This window comes from Pantherophis guttatus, chromosome 3 (assembly GCF_059756535.1).
Source record: "Pantherophis guttatus breed Tessera chromosome 3, ASM5975653v1, whole genome shotgun sequence".
Lineage (NCBI taxonomy): Eukaryota > Metazoa > Chordata > Lepidosauria > Squamata > Colubridae > Pantherophis > Pantherophis guttatus.
In genome coordinates, this window is record NC_142065.1 from 78948260 (window position 1) to 78971835 (window position 23576).

Below are 23576 nucleotides of genomic sequence, written 5' to 3' on the forward strand. Positions count from 1 at the left end.
GGGGGAGCTCGTTCCAGATAGTAGGTGCCCCCACAGAGAAGGCTCTCCCCCTGGGGGCCGCCAGCCAACATTGTTTCGCCGACGGCACCCAGAGGAGTCCCTCTCTGTGAGAGCGTACCGGCCGGTGGGAGGCAGTTTGCGGCAGCAGGCGGTCCCGTAAATAACCAGGCCCTAAGCCATGGAGCGCTTTCTGATTAATGTGGATAGATTACCATTATAGTACACAAGTGCAGCCGTAAACACTCTTAGTCTCAGAAGGTGCCTTGTAGCACTTTTCTGACTAATATCTTAAAAGACGTAAGCTTTGGTGAGCTGAAGTTCGCTTCATCAGATGCATAGAGTGGCTAGATTGATATAGGAAAAGGTTGGGGGTGTGTATGTGTAGCTGAAGGATTTCAAGTAAGATGGGGAGCTACTTAGATGGTTGAGAGCAAGTGCCATAAGGTTGGAATTATGGGAGAGGCGAATAGCTTTAGCTGTAGTTTAGAGAGATACAATAGATAAAGCAATAAGCTACTATTTGAATCATATTTTTTGTGTGAGGAAGCAGGTTTTTCAAGGTTGCACAGCGAGAAATAGAACTACTTGTAGATTCTTATCAGCCAACACACATTTGCTTTCCTATTTCAAGTGCCTCTATTCAACTATCAGGAGGAGTTTTTATCTATCAGGAAAGTTATGTTCTCCAGGGGGCAGTATTGTGCAAAAGACTACGTCAGAACATGAGGGGGTACCTTCTTCTGTAGTAGTATTTTTTTTTAGAAATATAGCTTTATTCTGCATCACAATTTTGCATTAATTAAAGAATTGAAGTAGATCAAGATAGGCAATCTTTGGTCCACAGGATGTTACTAGTCTCTAACAATGGTCATGTTAATTGACTGAAGCTGCTGGAAATATTTATTCAGCAATGCCTGTGCAGCACTATAACCTTAGCACAGTCAAAAGTAAAGCTTTAAGCAATAACTATGGCTTATAGAAGCCAGTTGATATTCTCCTCTCATTTTTTTTCAGATTTCGTTTTTTGTATTTTAAGATTTTTACTTGTACTTTTGTACTTGTGTTTTATTTCTTTGGGACTATAAATAATTTAATCAGATACAAAGGATAGAAAAATAGAGAACTGGAGTTAAGATTTTTTTTTTTTTAAGGGTAAGGGAAGAGTGTGCTACATTGGAAAAGAGATAATGGTGTTATTTATTTATAAAATTTATATGTTGCCCCTCTCACCAATAAGACTCTGGGCAGCTCGGTAAATATGCTATATAAAAATTAGAACCAAGGGGACGAATGGCATGGGGATGAGATTTTGTTCTCATGGAATGCTTCTAGTGAAGGATACAATAGTAAACAAGAAAATACATACAGGAAGTCCTTATTTAGCAACTGATTTGTTTAGTGAAGTTACAATGTTGATGAAAAAGTAATTTTGCAACAAGTTTCCACATGTATGACCCTGCAGCTCTGTAAAGCAATGGAAAGTTGATGTAAGTTCTTAAGTACAATCAGTTTCACTTAATGGCTTCATTTAATGGCTAAGATACTGGTCCCAATTGTGCTCACAAACCTAGACTATCTGCATAAGAATTAAATGAGGTTTGGAGAATAATTATACCACTGAAAAGTGAAGAAAGCTGAAATAAGATCCTGGAACTTTTATTTTTTATCAAGAATCATAGACAGGATATTTTTGTTTTTAGGGTGGCCTGTTATTTTTTAACTGTCTTAAATGTAAAATCATAAAAATATGTAGCTGTAACAAACAATAGCAGGCAAGTTGTTTCATCATTATCCATTCTTAGCCCTTCTAGGAGATCTAACAACAAATTCTCTCATATGCCTCTGCAGGTTGCAATAGCAGAAAATCCAGAATACAATGTTTCCTTTCATTCTTACAATGAAATTCTTTTAGAAGAAAAAAATACTTCTTTTCAAAGAATGAGCCTTACATCTGAGTTAGCCTATCAAGTTAAATTGATCTGGGCTCCTTTGATTCCATTTCATGCCAGGAACACACAGGAAGAGAAAATGCACCTCTTTCTTTCAATACATGGTTATTTCCAAACTGAAGCCAAAATATTCATGTTACAGAATAAATGAGTACATACTGTATAAATAACAAATAGTATTTTCCCATCACCTTGGAAAGCAGCTATTCCTTGTCCTTTTTTTATGGGAACAGTTTGGTCAACTTTTTGGAACTTAATTATACATAATCTTAGTGATTGTTTTTTGTTAGTTGCAAGCAGGATTTTTAAAAGACAATTGCAGCATGAAAAAGGAGGATAAACCACCCCTCAATAGAAACTATCCATCATTACCCATTCATCATGTGATTAAATAAACATGATTGCAATAATGAGATTAACAGCATGTGTTATTAGACCTTTAGTATTTCTTCTTTAAAAAAACCAATAACTTGAGGTGCTCAAAACCAAATACAAAGCGTTTATTTTAAACACTAGATAATCCTTTTCTTCATACTTTCAACAGGCATTAAACCACTTAAAAAGTAACATATGAAAAGCAATCTGTACATATTAAGATTTTTTAAAATTAAAATATTGTAATAAAAGTATATACAAATTCATGCTTTTGCAGAAATCTTTCCAGGATCTTATACTAACCTAAAAAGATTACTGCTATCGAATACAGCTGATAAATATTGTTGCCTTTTTCTCTTTTTCTTCTGGTTATGACATACTACCTTGACTATACTGATAATTCACGAAATTATCAAGAAGCATTCAAGAAATTCAGTTTACTAACAAAACGTCTAATGTTCTGTTAGTAATATACTGGGCTGCATGTACATAAATGATTGTGAGGCAAAATCCTTTATATTTTTAATGACATACCAAAATAAGTCCACTCCAATTAAAACAGATGCTAATAATTTTTAGACCTATTAACATGGCATGTGAGCTACATATGCATGGAATAACTTATTGGGAGGACCTTAGCATGCTCTAAAATTTTTTAGAATACTACTAAATATTGCCCCTCTGGAGCAGAAAATGCCATGCGTAGAAACTACTACTTTATACAGATTGGGGGTGGGGTGGAGTTAAATAGCAGATAAAGGACAAATGCTGGTTCTACAGCTCACATTTACAACCTAAAAAATCTTTATTAAAATGCTTAATTGCAGAACATGTACAATGTTCCGCTTATAAAACTAAACAGCCGACTATATTTACTCAGAAGCAAGTCCCACTGAGTTCAGAGCAGCTGTAGGCTGCTACTAAAGCAAACAATTTAAAAGCCACTCTGAATAACCAAACTAATTCTGGCCTAGCTCCTTCCCAAAGAAAGAAATCGGTGTCTGGGGTGTACCACTTCAGACAGAAGAGAGGTAGCAAAACTGACCAAATACTCTCTATTACAGAAATGATAGTCACAAAAGAGAAAGTCCTTCATGTAAAGAACTGGAACATTGTGGAGAAGCTTGTTTACATTATTCCCTAATATTCTGGTTACCTGTGTGGCTTTTTATTAAAAGGAAACAACTCCAAGTCTGCCATGGTGGTGCAATCCATCTTGCCACCAGAAAGTGTCTTCTACTTGCTGGGCCACTAAAATGCCTTACTTGACACCACAGAACTAACCAGCTGCTTTGTTGTGGTGGCAGAAAAGCACTCATTGCTTTGGAGTATTTGCTTAATGCCCAATTCTGGACAGATGTTTGTCAGAAGGAAGTGCTGAGCACTGAGAGAGAGTCCAATGTTTGGCAACTAAGGTACTTTTGTGCCAGGCACCAAAAACATAACTGGGGAAGGCAGCCCTCAAAAGATGTAAAAATAAAGCCTCACTTGAGGATGAGGACCTCCCCCCGTCTCCTGAGAAGCTGACCCTGCCACCTCGTCACAATTGGCTGTTAAGGTGCAGCCCTGGCACAGTGACATCTCACCACTGCCTAGACCTCTGAGGAAGGAGACTCCATAATGCTGCTTGTACTGTTTCCAGACTTAAAAGGAACACTGCAGGGTTGAAACCACTCCTTCTATTCTTTCACATCCCTTCAAGTACATTTTTTCCCATCCAGTAATTATTTACAAAGATGTCAGGTAACCCTGGGATCTGGGTTTTGGTACAGAGAACATATTCTTCTGTGGTTTCAGGGTTCAGTGATCTCAGGTGGTTCAGAGATCATTTGGATTGTGGCCTACCCCCGCCGCAGTCCCCATTTGGAGGAGGAGAAAAATTCATGTATTTTCTTTGCCACTGATAGTCACTTGACTAATGCCATTTTCCAAGTACTGGCTAGAGGAATCTATGCTCCTGCCGAGCACTGCAGAGGGGATCCTCGAAGACCGGCGCTCCTGGCTTCTCTCCTCAAACGAGCAACAAATCATGCGCCTCATAGTATTTGACATCTCGTCGTCTTTGTAAGAGTAAATTATTGGATTCATGATAGAGTTCAGCAGAGCTAGGAGAAGGAACCACCTTTTCACATTCTGAACCTCACAACGAGTGCAATTCAAACCATCAAGCAGTAGTACTACAAGTCCAGGAGTCCAGCACACAATAAACGCACCTACGGGAGAGAACAGAGGAAAGATTTAAAAGGATTATTCAAGAACAAGTTTACATTTTCTAAGAAAACGCTACTCATCCTAAAATGTATAGGCATAAAACAGTACTAGACTTACATAATTCACCAACAGATCGTGATGGGCAAGATGCTATTATTTTACCCTCCTGCAAATTATTTTACTTTTAAAGGTGTTTAAGCAATTTAATACCTGCTTCTAAGGAAAATATACCACACCCATCAATGCTCATTGGAACCCTTAAATCAGATAATCTGCAGAAGAAGTCTCAATTTACTCATCCTCCAAAATTTTGTTATTATTGCCTAAATTGTTTTATAATTTTAAGCTAACATGGAGTGCTACAAGAGATATTTTATGAATTGATATGAATCAAATGGTTGACCTTTGTTTCACAAAGCACTGGGTAAGAGCATTCACATGAATTACAAAGACTTAAACTTTCTCATTGCTATAATACTCTATATTGTAAATGTTTGTTATAACATCTTTTTTTTAAAAAAAAAAAAATCCAGGCTGGGATAGGAGAGGAGGAATTTTGAGATGGCAATAGCTAGGAGGATTATGCCTCCTCAACTTACATAATAGTTGTTTATATCCAGTGTTTACACATTTAATCTGCTATGAAAAAGAGGGGCTCTGATGGATTAGGTAGGAGTTGGTCATATGATTCCACAGGATCCTTTCTAATCCAATCCTGGAGTAAAATCTGAGAGTATAAATTCATCAGTACTTTTTCCTTGAGGCAATGCTCCTTAGGAATTGGTAGGCTATTGATGTAACATTCCGGTGGTGTATTACAGTGGGAGTAAGGAAACAGCAGTAATGGACAAAAATGAATAGTCTTTCTCTCTACTCCATCACTTTCTCTTTGAGAGTAAATTAGTCTAGCTTTTCAATATAAAAAAAGGTCCCTATCTTATATTCAGCTTATATCGCTTTCTAAAGATATTAAATCTGAGTGAATGCTGGAATTCCTGAAACTTCATATTGCTTAGAAGGTACAATACAGGGGGAAAAAAAGATTCAAACATATGTACAAAAAATGCAAGAACATAATTGTGTAGTCACAAGGAATCAAGCTTGATTTCCAGGTTCTAGACAACACAAAATCATCATTGAATTCATTCAAGTAATATAGCACAAGTCTGCAATTAGAGTTTGACTAGTTTAAATCAGGCAATTCTCTTATGGTATCTCATTGAAAACCATGGTTAATGACTTACTTCCTGCTTAGACCTTTTGGGGTCCACCACTTCCTTTTCTGTCCAAAACTAAAACTAAAAGTAGATGAAGTAGCTTCCACTGAATCACCTAATCTCACTACTGTCTTATAACAGAAAAGAAAATAAATATGGCGAGAAGGTAAAAATAAATGCAGCAAATCTTATTTACTTGTAATAATTGCACCACCCATTAAAAGATTGGTTGAAGGGGCTTCACAACAGAATGATTACTAAAGCGTAGATGAGCAAGTTAGAAAAGCTTAGGCAGTACAGCATTTTATTTTATTTACATCCCATTATTAAATTCCCAGTTAGCAGAAATCTATTAAGTTAAAAAATAAAACTACACTATTTAAAAATGCTTCTGATACATTAAATAATTGTAAAGCATTCAGATGTATTATGTCTTCATATCCAGTGCCAACACTGCAAGTTTGTACTCTAGGATTTCAGTGCAAACAAGAGAGGGAAAGAGAGAAAACGGCTACGCATAAACCAAGTGTGTGCTTAGCTGAAGCCACAATTGCAGCCCAGCTTATAAAAATAGAAAAATTACAGCTCTGCACAAAAGGCAGGCGGTAGAAATCATAGAGGAAAATCTTTTTTTTTAAGTCACCGTTTATATTTCAAGTAGTCTTTCCCCTCTTTTCTAAAGTTTACAAATATTTTTATAAAGTGTTCTTGTGGCAACAAGGAAGTTTTCTTCAAGTGGTCTGGATATCTTTTGACCAGGCAGATATGGAAACAAATGATTCAACTACATGCCTAGAGTTCAACTTACCAGTACACCATCCAACTAATATCCAGTTCAGTAACCCTTAGACATAGGAAAGGGAGCTGAGTTCAGTTCCTACATTTGTGCCCAGCTTGCTGTGCAACTTTAAGGAAGCCCTCCAACTTTTCTAACTGCAAAATGTGAATAAACAGTATATAGTCAAGATTGCATGTGAATTTTACATGCTTCTATTCTGCACCACGAGCATGAATTGTACCTAAAAGAATGCTGAAGCTTCTAAATCAAACTTCATTCCTGGTGACTCCACAATTATGTTCTTCTGTTTTTTTAGGAACGGTAGGAAATGGTTTGGCATTTTTCCTTACAGAATGTTTTTCAACTTCCTAATCTAATTTACAGCCCCAAATAATTTAACATTCAAAGCACATTCAACACAGAGGATTTAATTTGGAACGTTTTCAGATGTTGAAAAAAGTTCTTATAAGTATAATTACAGAAAGTATTCTCAGGATAGATGATCTTAAGCAACATTCCCCAATCTGCTTCTCTCCAATGTATTGGACTACAATTTACATAATTCCTATTGATGTCACTATCATAGGAGTTGTAATCCCACCATACCTAGACAATACAAAGTTGGGGAAAATTCAACTTTTAAACATAATCACATCCAATTTTGTGTTTTTTCTGAAATTGCAGCTTTTTTCTGAAATTGAGCTACTGTGGCGTAGTCGTTAGACTCCTGCAGGCTACTTCTGCTGACTGCTGGCTGACTACAATTTGGCACTTCAAATCTCACCAGGCTCTAAGATTGACTCAGCCTTCCATCCTTCCGAGGTCAGTAAAATGAGGACCCAGATTGTTGGGGGCAATATGCTGTCTCTGTAAACTGCTTAGAGAGAGCTGTAAAAGCACTATGAAGCGGTATATAAGTCTAAGTGCTATTGCTAGAACTGGCATGTAGATGGCTAGTCTTTTTATGTTTTGCAAATATATAAATATTAGTATATTTGGAAAAATATTGCACAGGACAAGTAAATAAAGTGGAATGAAGCTTTTTAATGATTTTTTAAAATCCCATCTCTATTAGTTACCTAAGTAACTCAAGGTAACAAACATATATATTACTCTTTCTTTCTTCCATTTTCCCCACAACAACCCTATGAGCTGAATTGGGCTGAGAGAGAGAGTGACAGTGACTGACCCAAAATCAGCCATAATCATGCCTAAAACGGGATTAGAACTCAGAATCTCCTGTTTCTGAACCAGTACCTTAAATCACTACACCAAACTTTCATTAATTTGTAATCCATCAAGGGATAAGATGGTTCTAAGTGATACCTATTTCCTTCATATATGATATGAAGCAAGTATGTTTGGTCTGTGAGTCTTATTTTCTTCAAATCAGAATAAATTTTTGTTTGTTTCTTAGAATCTGGATGATTTTAAGACTTAAAAGATATTCTGTAACATTGCTACAATATTAATCCAGTCTTTTGAAAGCATTTACAACCTAAATCTATTTTCTCTTAAAGTCTTTTCTTAAAACTGCACTGATAAATCCTTTAGCTCCAATTATTACTTCCTTCATTCCACCTTCTGGAAAGAACATTTTAAAACAACCACTTAAAACATTTGTATACTGTCAATGTAAGCAATATATATTTATATGAAGAAAGACTTAGGGGAAATAATAGCATTTCTTCTCAAATATAGGCATGTCACAACAAGGGCTAAGCACACTTCAAATTAGCAAACCAAAAGTCTTGTGCTGGCTTGTCTAGTATGCCATATTCTTTCTTTTCAAAAAGTTGTTTTGAATTTTTAGCCAAGATGCTTTTGTAAAAGTAATCTGCAAACTGAGAAGCTTCTGGAACAATCTCTCCAATGCAGCAGCTTCTATATACTTTGAACTGCAATCCCATCATCACCCATAAACCCAATGACTGAAGGTATTTGAAATTGTCCAAAGTCAGGAAACACTGGTCTGAGACATGAAAAAGCATAATATTCAACAAAACTTTATGTAGTATCATTCAAAAGTTTGTACATTTTTTTACCTACCGGTATATCTTGGTACATATTATACAATACATACTACATATAACATATAATTTATACATATTTTGACCGTAATTCCAATGTTTTTTTACAGACTACTTAGTCATTCTTTTAACCACTTTTTTCTAGTTATGGTTAACTACTTAAAGCTTCATTTCAGAGGAAAGCAGAGCATATTAAATGAACTACAGTATCTGACGCAGTTACTAAACAAAAATTGAGTGCATAAATTTGGATGACAAATGTATGCACTTCTGGTTTCTAGTCTTCTATTTCAAAGGAATATGAAGAGATAAATAAACTGGACAAAATCAAAACTCTTTGTCTTCTTTTTTTAAAAAAAATCTTAAATAAAAACAGGGAGTAGTTTTTTTTTTACAGGTTTCCCTCCCTGGCTGCAGATAACAGTTTTTAGTCTGTGAATGTGAAGGTCAAATGTATCAGGCAGAGCCTATTATGCAAGATGAAGGGAGAATTAATAGCAATGGATCAGAAATAAAGAAAACAGTTTTAAGCATCAAGAGCTTGGAGAACACATGCAGAAATATAAACCCTCATAGACTATTGTTACTTCAAACACTAATTTACAGCAAACTAAATCTTAGCAGTCAGCATACAATCCTGTTAGTCTACAAAATCTTTTATTCTAAAGAATCTATGCCTTGTGTTTCCAGTGATGATGGCAGCCATGCTAGCTAGTTTGATATAGTGGCTATTCAATCCTCTAACCTCTTTCTTAAAAAGTTGTCCAAAGACTCTGATAGCAAAAGAATTTTCAATAGAGGCTCCCTAACACTTTCAGGCTCTAGCAAAGAGTTCAAATTCAGGAATTACAGCATTAGCCATAGAGAAGTTTCCCCATTGGCTCATTGCCATGAATTAATATCTAAGAAATAGAAAACTAGTTTTGAGGAATAAAAATAAGACATTGGACAACTTAGGATAAATGAAAGCAGCATAATTTTTCAACCACTAAAATACGCAGATACAGGGAGTGAAAACAGTCATTTAAAAATTTAGGTAGATTGTTATCTCTAAACATAATAGGAGAAAGAATTAGAAACTTCTGAAAAGCAATTGCGATGACGTGCAACCTGAAAGAAAATACTTCTGTTCTCCTGAGCAAATTAGTCAGTTGTAACATACTGCAAACAGAGCCTTTATCTGATTTCTGAAAATGTTTCCATCAATTTAGATTGGCTAGATGCTTTATTTTACAAGTAGTTCATACTAGAAATCCCCTTTTTTCCCATCCAAAGGCAATGAAACATACTTGAAACATTGCAAATATGTGCACTAAGTGCACATATTTGCATTAAGTCCCTTGAGGTATCTTTAATTCTTATTAGCTGTACTTATTAGAGCAAGAGTTGTGTGTCAGATGCTCATTCCATTTGTAATGCTGACCATGTGTGTTAAAAGCAGAATCATGAATGCCAATTCATCTTATTTGAAATCAAAATTTCGGAATGAGTGTTATAACTCCTCTAACTAAGGTTGTAAATCTTTTCCTTGAAATGTTCCTTTCAATCTAATGACTGCAGGAACTCATCAACTGAGCTTCTGAATGAATATTCCTGACAGAAAAAAAAGTTGCCTGCTGAATTTCTGCTGACACACAGCTTTGCAGAATAAAAAAGCTCTGACAAAGAGACAGGGTGTAATCCTATTCAGATTTCAAGGCTTCCCTGCTTGAAGATTTTTAATCTTTTAGTCTGCTAAATATCTACTATGCTTTGGAAATCAATCCACAATCTTAAGACCTGCCCTAGAGGTGCAGGTTTACAGGCTTGAGTTCCATGAGAAAAAGGCCTTAGGATGTTATCTATCACCATAAAGGCTGATCAAAAGTCTGAACATTGAAGTAATTAACAGCAAACTAAGTCTGGACACCAAAATGGTGTCCACCAAATATATTTCTTTGTTGTCTTCTGTAAAATGGATTGACAGCATTCCCCTATAGAGGAAAACAACTAAACATTTACATCTGCCAGGTTTACATGGATCTAGATTCAGATTTAGATTCTGGATTTAGGTAAAATTCAAAAATGTGTGTCAGAGTCGTTCCAAAAAATACAACTTTGCCCAGAAACAAAGTGACAGATCCACTTTCTCTATTCAAATCTGTCAAGATTTTAATTTCACTTGCACATTAAAAGGAGAAGCATAAATCCACATGCAGTGCCACATGAAACTACTGGGGAGAACATCTAAAGTTTTGGAATATGCAGATGATATCAAGATTTATTGCTCCTCAGCATCCAACTTCAAAGAAATAACGGGTACCCTTGGACACTGGTTAAGTTTAATACTGTGCTGGACTAGGGAGAATAAGACTGAGGTTCTTCTAATAAATAGGAATCTGGACTTGGGACAGAGGTTCAGTCTTATATGGATAGGATTGTTCTTCCCTTGAAACCATATGTCCACTGTCTGGGAGTGACAGTAGACTCCCTGGTTTTAAATCACTGGATTTGAAAGTAGTACCTGTTGCAGTGAGTGTATTGCATAATGATGGCTACTAGGCAGCTGAGATTCTTTCTGAGTTGCTTAGATTTGGCAAGTTAACAATGTTTAATTATTGGGTTCCTATCTCACTAACTTGACTGGGCGGCTAATACAGGTTAGAGCCGCAATATAAAAATAGATATCATGACAAACTAAAAAAACGTTCTTGAAAACGTTTCACTTCTCATCCAAGAAGCTTCTGCAGTTCTGAAGCTTCTTGGGTGAGAAGCAAAATATTTTCAAGAAAAAACTAGGAAAGTCCAGTTGCCTTTTGAAAAGCATCCTTGGGATGACCACAGCCTGGATGATTGAGAATCTCCATGGACATATACCAACAATGTGGGCTAAATTACTTTCCTGACCCCCATGCTTGGGGAATCAGTCAGATCCTCAAGCCTTTCGAAAAGGTAAATAGGATCAGAGCCATCCCCATCTCCAGCAGCATGGTGCTTCAGAAACAGCTATGGAAAAGGCACATTTCCTGGGTTCCATCAGATTAGCCGGATTCACATCATGCCCCACCTGCCTGAACAAATGGGTCTTCCAAAACTGACAGAGAGAGAAACAATGGAAGCCAGTTAATTCCTCAAATACCTCCCACCAACCCACCCCGGGCCAGGAAGGGCTTTAAAGGTAATAACCAGTACCTTAAATTGCCATGAAAGCCAATTGGGAGCCAGTGTAGCTCATGGAGCATATGGGCATAATGAAGTACACGTGCTATAATCTATTCAACGGTTGTCTCAAAGATGCTTTTTTCTTCAAAAGGCAACTGGGCTAGGTTTTTTCCCCTTGAGGATAGAAACATTTCACTTCTCATCCAAGAACCTTCATCAGTTCTGATGGTGTGGGAGATGGAAGGATAGGTACTGACAGTTGAGATTGAATGGTAGGGAATGGAATAATAGTTTCTGATAAAGTGATGGTGGCGGATGGAAAATTGTTTGGGGTTTTTTGCAGTTATGTGGTTGCTAGCATCCTCTGAGAGCTGTTGAGGTCACTTGGGGGTTTATCTGTGCCCTCAGGGTCACCACCTGAATCAGGGCGCAATTGGTTGTGGAATCTTCTTGGAGCAGCTGCAAGGGCTGTGTTGTAAACTGGAGATAACGTGGTTTCTTATTCCTCCCCCTCTCTTGAAGAACGCGTGTTCAATTATAACCCAGATGGATTATTTTACCCCTCTTTCAAACCAAAGGTCTTCTCTATCCAATATGTGGTTGCAACTATGAATGAGTACACCCTGACTTGATTATTATAATACAGTGCATTCTATACAGAATTTTTTTGGAAAAGCTTCTGGAAGTTACAGTTAGTGATAAACCCAAATCTATTAATTGCTACAAGCTAGAGGAAACATGCTATGCTTGTACTGAAATATCTGTTCTGGATGTCAGTTGCTTAGTAGACAAAATTTAACATTAAAGCCCTTAATGGTTTGGGTCATGACTCTAGGAGGACCTCCTCTGTTGTTAGAAACTTGTCCTGGAGTTATCTACAGAAGAGGCCCTTTTAAAGATACTCTTACTGTCAGAAGTTTGTTTATCTGCCACATAGAAGTTAGCGTCCTGCATCGCTTCCAAGCTATGGAATGAATTAGCAGAGAACTGCATTTGACCCCCACTCTTGATATCTCAAAAATCTGTAAAGATGCATTTCCTACGCCTATGCTTTTAAGTATTATTGTTACTTGATGTTATGTTTTAAATGTTTGAATAAGTTCCCTTTTTAAAATTCTGGAGTATCCATTTCAGCAAAAAGCTGTATTAAACAGGAATAAATTAAACGTGTCAGTAAATATCACCTGTGCTGAAAAACTGTGTTCAGAAGGCATAATCTACGAACAATGGGCTTGCTGAGTGAAAAAAGATTTGCAGTGAAATTTCTGGAGAGCACCAAATTATTTAATAGCTTTCCTTTTATAAGTGCAGCAATATGGGTATTTGTTTTGGCTTTACACATAGTAAAGGAAATGTAATGCTGATATTTTGGATTTCAACCAACTACTACTGGGAAATTCTGCAAAATTTTGTGAACTGTGGTTTAATTTAATCTTCACTATGAAAGCTTTATGTTTGATCTAGCACTACTTTTAGAGAGACTGTCTTGGTTGTGTCATCCAATAACATCTATCTCAGATGCCCTGATAGGAAATGAAAACAAGAAGAAATGTATAACTACCTAAAGAAGAAAGAAAAACTCTAAGTTTCACATCACAGAGCATTATGACTATAATTAAGCATAATTTATTGCTTAGGGTAAGAGATTACATTAACACCCAACAACTTATAAACATAAAAAATATCTGTATAACAGTGATAACATTGATTTACTTGGCTTAGCACTGATTTCAAGCCCCCTGCCAAATGATACATTCTAATTTCAGAAATGGACTATGGTTTTCTATCTGCTAAATAAAATCAGACAGAAGTGCCAAAAGGTTCGGATAAGGAAAAGTTATTTTTTTAACAATAGAAGACTGCACTCTAGATGCAGAACTCTTTATCTTCAATTGGACTATTATTGATATTTATTATTAAGTATACCGCTTTTTATTTAGATCATATTTCCCCCCCCCATTCCTCTAAATTCTAATTAGACGAGAAGCAAGCCACCTGCCAGACTGAATTCACTTACCAGACCATGTCCTTGAGTCTAGCTCAGATAAGAATGTTAAACCTGCCTTTCGCATGTTATGGCTATCTCACAGTATTAAAATATGGGTGTCCCCAGTAAGACAGAGCAGTGCTTTCTTTTGTTATCTTCTGTTAAGAAGGCAACTCTAAGAAGATTAATGTGGTATCTTCATAATTATGAAAGAAGGTATTCAGCTTATGATCAAAAGTAGAAAACTGTGCAAGCAGCCACCCCCAAGCTTCTCAAGGCCACTTCATCGTCCTTTTTTGAACACCTGCTGAACAGCTTGAATCCAAGATGCTTCTTTGTAACATTACATCTTTCCTATCAGGTGACAATGAATCCAGCACAGTCATAATTGGGAATGATGAGAAATGGAATCCAGGATGTCAAAAAGAAGTAAAAATATGTATCTCAGAAGACAAGTGATTTTAAAGGGGACAAATTTCCTAAATCCTCTATAATTTTTGCTCTCAGATCATGCCAGTATCTGAAATAGAATATTTTGTAGAACACCAAACTACCCCAATTTTTAAGAATCCATATTAGACATTCAAGCAACTAACAAAGGTGTTCTAAAAGTTTTGTTAACTAATTAATTAAATTAAATAATTAAAGATGACTTATTTATGCCTGAAGTACAGAATACACCAATTCTCCTCTAAATTAGATAGTTACCTATCAAATTCAAACCAAACTCCACCCCATTTTCCACTTCAGTGCTCCTATTACTTATTAACAGACTCATTTGTTGCCTTTTGATATTTTGTTATCCTTTGATGGATTCTATCTTTTAACCAAATAGTTCCAATACAGCATCTTAGCAAATATCCTATGTACTGTACTTTACTTGTTTTGCTGCAATTTCCACATGCCAAGTGTATTGCATGATTATTGCTGATCTTTAAGCAAGTCCCCCAGTTCTCGCATGGATAGGAACGGGACCAAATTAAGCTATTATCATAAATATCAAGAACCTCACAAAGAGTGAATGCTGAAACTACAATCTAAATTAGTCATTTGGGGGGAGACTTCTCTTTTTGCACTAAAACACCAACCTGGGAATTTAGGTGACTCTGAAATGAATCAGTTTTTTATCTGCAATTGGAATGTTTTTCACTAATAAAACAATCCATGCATTAAAACTCTAAAGAGGAGGAATTTAAGCCTTAGTACCAGCAGCTGCATAGTCTCCTCCTGCAACATTGCACAACAACCATATGTAAATAAGCTGAGTATATTTTTTCTGAAGAATGTGTAATGCATCAGAAGAATATAGGTCGAGTCCTCATTACTTGAAGGATGGAACAACAAATTGAAATATATATATCCAGATGCAGAGAAAACTCTTTTTAAAACTAGATAATAATAGCACAGCTCACCATATCTTACCTAACACTGCCATGACGGTCTTCATAAGTTTCATCGGAGTTTTCCTGCGGCTGATGGATCCACTAGTATGCGGAGACAAAACATTTGTTTTTCTCTGGACATACATGTAGATTCTTATGTATACAACAACCATGATGAAGAAAACTCCCAGATTGGAGACTGTCCAAAATATCAAATAACTCCTGCTATAAATAGGAGCTAGAGAAGAGCAGGTGGAAATGTCGCACAGGCAGTTCCAGCCCAATGTGGGCACCGCGCCCATGAAAATTGCTATGGCCCAGATCAACAAAATAAAAAATGTGACTCTCTTCTTTGTGAGATTACTGTGAACCCTCATCTTCACAATAGATACGTGCCGCTCAACAGCAATTACCAGTAAGTTGGCCAGAGAGGCTGTCAAACTTGTGTCCAAAAGTCCCTGGCGTAAAAACCATCTATTTACACTTAATGTTCTTGACACTGGGCCAGTATTGAACATCAAAAATACATAAGCGATACCTGCAAAAAAATCTGCAGCAGCGAGGTTGGCTAGCAAATAATAAAAGGGGTAGTGGAACTTCTTGTTTTTTACCACAGCAGCTATGACCAAAGAGTTTGAAAGGAAAATAAAGAAACAAAAAAAAGTGCCAAAGCATAAAACAATTACAAGAGTTGTCCCTGACCACTCGTCTGCCGTATCAGCATTACTCCTATTATAAAAGAAGTCCATGCGTTTATCATAGTGGCATTCATTCATCCTGGACTTGAGAATTGCATTCTAGAGGGGGGGAAAAGATAAGAAAAAAATGTAATTAGAATAAAGTTTTGCTTCCTTATCCTTTTACATTTGCTGTAACTATTACATTTTCACTGAAAAATGATATTCACATTAATACCATTAGATCAAAATTTCTAACAACTATATGTTGTCCAAAATATAGTTCTGTGTACATGCAACATAAGCTATAGAACTGGGATATTTTCTTCCACTTCTGCATTTTTCATTCAGGAATAAAACATTTTAATAAAATGTTTTATTCCTGTATATGATACAGCTATGATATATTTTGAGAATGCACGATAATACACATATTCTTTATTCAATATCTTCATGAACATGTACCATTAAATGAATTTAAGCACACATAGTGTTTACTGAAACCTTTTAAACACCATGATCACAAAACTTTCATATCTATCTCACAGAGATTACAATCCCTTGATCATAGATCACAAAACTGATTAGTTGTGGTTCTAAGATGAAACAAAGATGACATATTTTGCCAAGTTATAATGCAGCAACTTGGCTTCACTTATGGGCAACGTGTAACTGCAATCATTCTGTGCTCATGGTTTATGGTTTGGTGTTTGCACAATCCAAGCTATTCTGGGTTGTTCCTTTAAGTGTTTTACTGAACCAGATGTAGAACAAAGGGATGTTTTCAAAGGCATTTCAGTCTGTCCTAGCAATTGTTCAAAAGTCTACAATGACTGCACCTTCATGCTCCTGATTTAATTTTAAATTTCTCTTGATGGTTTTCCAATAGTTCCCAATACATCAACCATTTGTCTTTGTCTGCTGTTTCTCTTCTATTATTCGCTTCTTGAGCCAACATCCATAAAGATGTTTTCAGGCACAGCCTGGGTTTATATCTATTCCATATTCTCAATATGGAATGTCTAATAAAATTATTTTTGAAATCCATGTTAATTTTAACATTATCATATCATAAATATCCATGCTATCAAACCTCAGATTGTGACCTTTTAGCTCTAAAAGTCTCTTGTTTCTTAGCAACATCCATCCAGACAGAATAAATAACAAAATACAATTTCGAATTTGTTAAAAATTCTCTTTCCTTTTGCATCTTTAACGGTTTACATTTCATTAGTGGAGTTTTTTTTCCTTTGCCATATAATTTTGAATATATGTTTCTGACATTATTTAAATAGTATCATTGGTTGTCAAAACAGGTATTGTCTGAAAAAACATTCTCGGCAAAACAATCATTTTTATCACAGAAATTCTCCCCAATATTGTCTCTTTTAATTTCTCCCATCTTAACATATCTGTCTTTACATAATTATTTTGAAATAACATACAATTAATATTTGTCATAATACTTTTTCTTAATCTTAAAAAAACTTATATACATTAGTTCTATTTAATCTTATATTTTCATATTATTTGTTAACATCTTTGTCTTCTGATTGTTAATATGGTATTAAACCCTGCAGTGCAGCCTCATACTCTTAAGTTTCCCAGAATCTCAGTAGAAGAACGTCTTCAAATTAGAAAAGAACAGCACATAAAATCATGGACTTTCTTAGTATAGAGCAGGGGTGTCAAATTGGCGGCCCACAGGCCAGATGTTTCATGTGCAGGCCACACCCACCTGGCCCCGCAAAGGCAAAAAATATCACGATACATCACATGATGCAATTGAGTTTGACACCCATTTTATATAGTATTAAATGTCATAATTTAAAGATGGCTATTACAAATTTATTTATTTATTTATTTATTTTATTGAATTTCTATACCGCCCTACTCCCGAAGGACTCAGGGCGGTGCACAGCCATGAGATAAAACACATAAATATACAAAATTTAAGATCAAGTAAAATGAATTAAATAAATTTGGCTGAAATTAATACTGATTAAAAACCCATAATTTTAAAATACATTTAAAAATTTAAAATTTACAGTTTAAAGGGAGAAGAATTAGGCGAGGCCGGCTTGATGAAATAAAAGCGTCTTCAACTCGCGGCGGAAGGTGCGCAGATCCGGAATCCTCCGTATCTCTGGGGGGAGCTCATTCCAGATCGTCGGGGCCCCCACAGAGAAGGCTCTCCCCCTGGGGGCCGACAGCCGACATTGTTTGGCCGACGGCACCTGGAGGAGCCCCTCTCTGTGGGAGCGTACTGGTCGGTGGGAGGCTGTTGATGGTAGTAGGCGGTCCCGTAAGTAACCAGGTCCTAAGCCATGGAGCGCTTTAAAGGTGGTAACCAACACCTTGAAGCGCACCCGGAAGACCACCGGGAGCCAGTGCAGCTCGCGCAGGAGAGGTGTTACATGGGAGCTCCATGTTGCTCCCATAACCACCCGCGCGGCCGCACTCTGCGCCAGTTGGAGCCTCCGGGTGCACCTCAAGGGGAGCCCCATGTAGAGAGCGTTACAATAGTCCAGACGAGAGGTGACGAGGGCATGAGTGACTGTGCGTAACGAGTCCCGATCTAGAAAGGGACGCAACTGGCGAATCAGGCGAACCTGATGAAAAATCCTCCCGGTCACGGCCGTCAGGTGTTCTTCTAAAGACAGCCGTGAATCCAGGAGGACGCCCAAGTTGCGAGCCCTTTCCGTGGGGGCCAGTGATTCGCCCCCAATAGCCAGCGATGGCGTCAGCTGACTATATCGGGACGTCGGAAACCACAGCCACTCGGTCTTGGATGGGTTGAGTCTGAGCCCGTTTCTCCCCATCCAGATCCGTACGGCCTCCAGGCACTGGGACATCACTTCAAGGGCATCGTTGGGGTGGTTCGGGGTGGAGATGTACAGCTGGGTGTCGTCAGCGTACAGATGGTACTTCACCCCGAAACCACGGATGATCTCGCCCAGCGGCTTTACATAAATGTTGAACAGAAGGGGCGAGAGAACCGATCCCTGCGGCACCCCGCATATAAGGGGCCTCGGGGTCGATCTCTGCCCCCCTGTCAACACAGACTGCGACCGGTCAGAGAGAAAGGAGGAGAACCACCGTAAAACGGTGCCTCCCACCCCCAACCCCTCCAACCGGTGCAGCATGATACCATGGTCGATGGTATCAAAAGCCGCTGAGAGGTCTAACAGGACCAGGACAGAGGAACAACCCCTGTCCCGAGCCCTCCAGAGATCATCAACCAACGCGACCAATGCCGTTTCCGTGCTGTACCCAGGCCTGAAGCCCGACTGGAACGGATCTAGATACGCCGCTTCATCCAGGTACTGGGGTAGCTGTCGCGCAACCACACTCTCAACAACCTTCGCAACAAAGCAAAGGTTGGAGACTGGACGATAATTAGCCAATATTGCCGGGTCCAGGGATGGCTTCTTGAGGAGAGGCCTTACCACCGCCTCTTTCAGGGCGGCGGGAAAGACACCCTCACCCAACGAAGCATTTATAATCCCCTGGAGCCAGCCTCGCGTCACCTCCCGGGAAGCCAGCACTAACCAGGAGGGACACGGGTCCAACAAACATGTGGTCGCGTTCAATCTACCCAGAATCCTGTCCACGTCATCTGGGGTCACAGGATCAAACTCATCCCAGATAACAGTCTCAAGACCTGTCTCCGTCACCCTCGCTGGATCTATCCCGTCAGAGTCCAGACTTGCCCGAATCTGAGTGATTTTGTCATACAGATACTGAACAAAATCCTCGGCTCTTCCCTCCAAGGGGTCCTCCCGCGCTTCCTGATGGAGCAGGGAGCGGGTCACCCTAAACAGGGTGGCCGGGCGATTATCTGATGACGCAATAAGAGCAGCAAAATGGGTACATTTTGCTGCTTTTATCGCCACTAGGTAATTCCTAATATGGGATCTTACCAGTGTTCTGTCAGATTCAGAAAGACTGGCCTTCCAACAGCTCTCTAGGCGTCTTTTCCGGCGCTTCATCTCCCTCAGCTCCTCGGTGAACCAAGGAGCCAGGCGAGATCGGCGCCGGGTCAGAGGCCGCAAAGGCACAACTCGGTCCAGGGCTCCAGCAGCCGCCCTATCCCAGGCGGCCACTAGGTCCCCAGACGAGGCGTGAGCCAGAACCTCCGGGATTGGCCCAAGCTCCCTCTGGAACCTATCAGGTTCCATCAGGCGCCTGGGGCGGTACCATCTTACCGGTTCCGCCTCCCTGCAGCGGGGTGCCGCGGTTCGAAGGTCAAGGCGAAGGAGCGAGTGATCTGACCATGACAAGGGCTCGATGACTATATCCCCTATCTCAAGATCACTCAACCACTGTCCAGAGACAAAAACCAAGTCCAGTGTGTTTCCCCCAATGTGCGTAGGGCCATGAATTAGTTGGGTCAGGTCCATGGCCGTCATGGAAGCCATGAACTCTCGAGCCACCTCAGACGCCTCACCCACGGATGGCAGGTTGAAATCCCCCATGACCATAAGTCTGGGGGTATCAACCGCCACCGCGGCAATAACGTTGAGTAGCTCGGGCAGGGCTGCCGCCACGTGGCAGGGAGCCAGGTACGTGATCAGCAAACCCCTCTGAACCCCATGGCCCCACTTCACAAAGAGGGACTCACAACCAGCTGTCTGAGGTACAGTGGTCTCCCTCGGCCTAAGGCCTTCTCTAATAATAACCGCTACTCCCCCGCCCCTCCCCTGTGGCCTTGGCTGATGGAATGCGTGGAAACCTGGTGGGCACATTTCTACCAGAGGGACCCCTCCCTCTGGGCCCAACCAGGTCTCCGTAATACCCGCCAGGTCCGCTCCCCCCTTGTAAACAAGATCACAGATGAGGGGGGCTTTATTTACTACAGACCTGGCGTTGCACAACATCAGGCGAAGGCCCGGGCCCTGAAGGTCTGTACTACCTGGAGCACGGGTGGAGCTTTGGGGGCCGGAGCACTCTACCGCTTGAAGACAGCGGGCGCGTGCTCCCTTAACATGATATGGCCCCCTGCTCCCGCCATATCTACCTCTCCCACACACAGTACCGATGGTAGAAACACAATCTGGACCAGCTCGACCCCCTCCGGATTCCCCGCCACCCCCGCCGGACGTCCTGGCCAAGCCCGACTCTCCCCCTAGTGGGTTATCCCCCAAACCCACAACCCTAATTTCAATCCCACCCCCCTCCCCCCTCCCCAAACCCCTTAAAAGTTTAGACAAGGACAATTTTAAAAAACCCCGCAGCCCCCTCTTTGCGGCATGCCACCTCTCGGGACTCCAGAGCCCGTCATCGAGGTAGGCCCTCGATAGAATGGAGGGCCAAGCCTGCGAGAGGGGGGAGTCTCGCAGACCAAGAAGCTCCGCTGCTGAGGAAGCGGAGTTGAATTTTCCATTTGTATTGGTGGTAAGAGAAAGAAAAAAGGCTCACTATCTATAGGGATCTCATAGGACATTGGTCTCATAGGACAAAACTCTTCTTTAATAGTAGCTTAAATTTCATAGGAGAGACACATCCAGAATGGTAGGAAACCAAAACAGAATACTTCAGTGGAAATGACTAGTATTCCCTTAACTTTTTAGAAGATGACGTGTGGTAGGAAATGTTTCCTTTTATCCAATTGGTCAATCACATTCAAGCTGAAATTACAAAAAGCCAATTTTTTTTAGCCCAGCTAAAAGCACCTCCATGGTCCTTCAGTACAGAGCCGTTGATAAAACAATGAAGAGGGACTGGGAATAATGCCAAAAAGAAAAGCTCCAGTTCGTATTTCTTTTCTAAGGGAAAGCATTTGCAGAATATTACTGGAAATATTTGTAAATATAAAATGTACTTTCAAATGGTTAATTTTTTTTTTAGATGGATGGAATCTGCCCAAACTTCAAAAAGAAATTGTAAGAAATCATTTTTATTGTGCACGTTTGTGTGTTTTTTTTAAAAAAAAACTCTATACAGTATGCCCAGGGAATAATTAGGGTTGGGGTTAGGGTTCAGTTTTTAAGTACACACACACATAGACATCACTAAGAATGATAATTTAAAATGCACGTTCTGTGTGCTAATCAGAGTAAAATAGTCCTTTTCTACTCTCCTTGGCTTGTAATGAAGATATGATCAGAAAGACATATTTTACTTCAGAAACTTACATCCATAAAGGAAGTTGAATGAAATGTAATTCCACAAGTCTTAGATTTAAATAACGTAACAACCTGCATTTATAAAAATAATAGCTGAGTCTGAAGGTAACATCTTGAATAAGATATACTACAGCTTTGGGAAACAGTAGCAAATCTGTTACAATTAGTGCAAAGAAAATCACTTGAGTATAATAACACCAAACCACACCTATAAACCAAGAACTCTCCATTTTTCTACTTGATTGCTATAGCGTTACTCCTTCTTACCAGTCCAGTCCTGCCCTCTACTTGTTCCTGTCAACAATACATTGGCAAACACAGGAAGATTCAGGTTCCCTGTTAAGAAATCTTAGAATCTGAAGATTAAAGCTAAGCATATTTGTGCAGCCAATTACGTAAACAATAGAATATGGAATCCTTAAGGAACAAAACACAGATCCCCGGACTGAGCAACCTCTGTTACAAAGTTCTACCGAAGAAAAAGCAAAAATTGAGCAAATATAGAGAGGACTAAGGCCAAGAATTATGAAAATGCAATCTCAGCAATTTATTCTCTTTGAATTAACTTCCTTTTTGGCAATGTGTTCATTGAACACACAATTTTATATCAGTGAAGAAAGGGATTTCAGCTCATCATACGGTCTGTGATATTCCTCTTTCAAATGTAGCAATCTGATAAAATAATGAATATTTGATTATGGAATTATTTGATTATGGAATTCTCTGACATTGGTCATCATTCATTGAAAATTTCAGCCCTCTTCCCATTACCCAACTAGACCAGCACTCTGCTCATCTTTGTCTAGCACCACTTCATATTTGGATGTAAGAAATCATGGGTGATGGGATGTTGCTACAATTGAACCATTATCACTATTCATCTATGAGCTTGCATCTTGAAGCAAGCCACACAATCTTGAGTTTGTTATCAGTTTGAAAAATGTGGTTTTTTTTCTTTCTCTGAACTAATTCTGTACTAGTTAGGAGGTTAGGTTAGTATGACAAATTAGTTACTGAACAGCTATATTGATAAGTGCTGTGTTTTCTGAGGAAGAGTATGTGATGTATGGCTATTAACATCAGCAAAAACTTAACCAAACAGCTAGCTTGCTCTAGTGGTTAAGGCACCAGGCTAGAAACTGGAAGACAGTGAGTTCTAGTTCTGTCTTAGGCACAAAGTCAACTGGGTTATTTTGGGCCAGTCACTCTTTCCCAACCTAACTCACATCAGAGGTTTGTTGTTGTGGGGTAAATAGGAGGAGGAAAGTGTATTAGGTATGTTCGCCACTTTGACTTATTTTATTGTTGTTGTTATTGCAGGATTTAAAAAAATCTAAAACAAGTCAAGACTGACTTGAAGGGATATTTTTTTTAAAAAAAGCCTATTATACTGGAGACTATTAGCAATTATCCCACTTTATTTTCAGTCTTCCACATAATTCTGAAAAAAAATCATACAGGAGATTCTTCCCATCACAAAAACAGTTTGCTCACATTGTTATCCCCAAAGAATAAGAACAGGCTGCTTGTTCCATATAGACACAGTGTACTTGTCTTCCTCAAGCGGTGGCCTAGCAAAAGGTATAATAGAATTTCTGGTGAAGAGTGTGGGTTTTCTTCCCCCCCTTCTCCTTTAAAACCTCAAGTGCAGATGTTCAAAAAATCATCTCCACTTGAGGTTTTAAAGGAGAAGGAGGGGGA

General features: G+C 39.0%; 1 protein-coding gene across 1 annotated transcript in view; it reads right to left on the reverse strand.

Moving 5' to 3' along the window:
* Positions 1-2428: 2428 nt before the first annotated feature.
* The window catches only part of LPAR3 (lysophosphatidic acid receptor 3), a 32807-nt gene continuing 11659 nt past the window's right edge, over positions 2429-23576 (reverse strand). The window contains exons 2-3 of the mRNA XM_034437118.3: positions 15111-15867; positions 2429-4537 (exon numbers count right to left, since the gene is read on the reverse strand). Coding sequence (XP_034293009.1) covers positions 4206-4537; positions 15111-15846 — 1068 coding nt within the window. The 5' untranslated portion in view covers positions 15847-15867 and the 3' untranslated portion in view covers positions 2429-4205. The remainder of the gene's footprint in view (positions 4538-15110; positions 15868-23576) is intronic.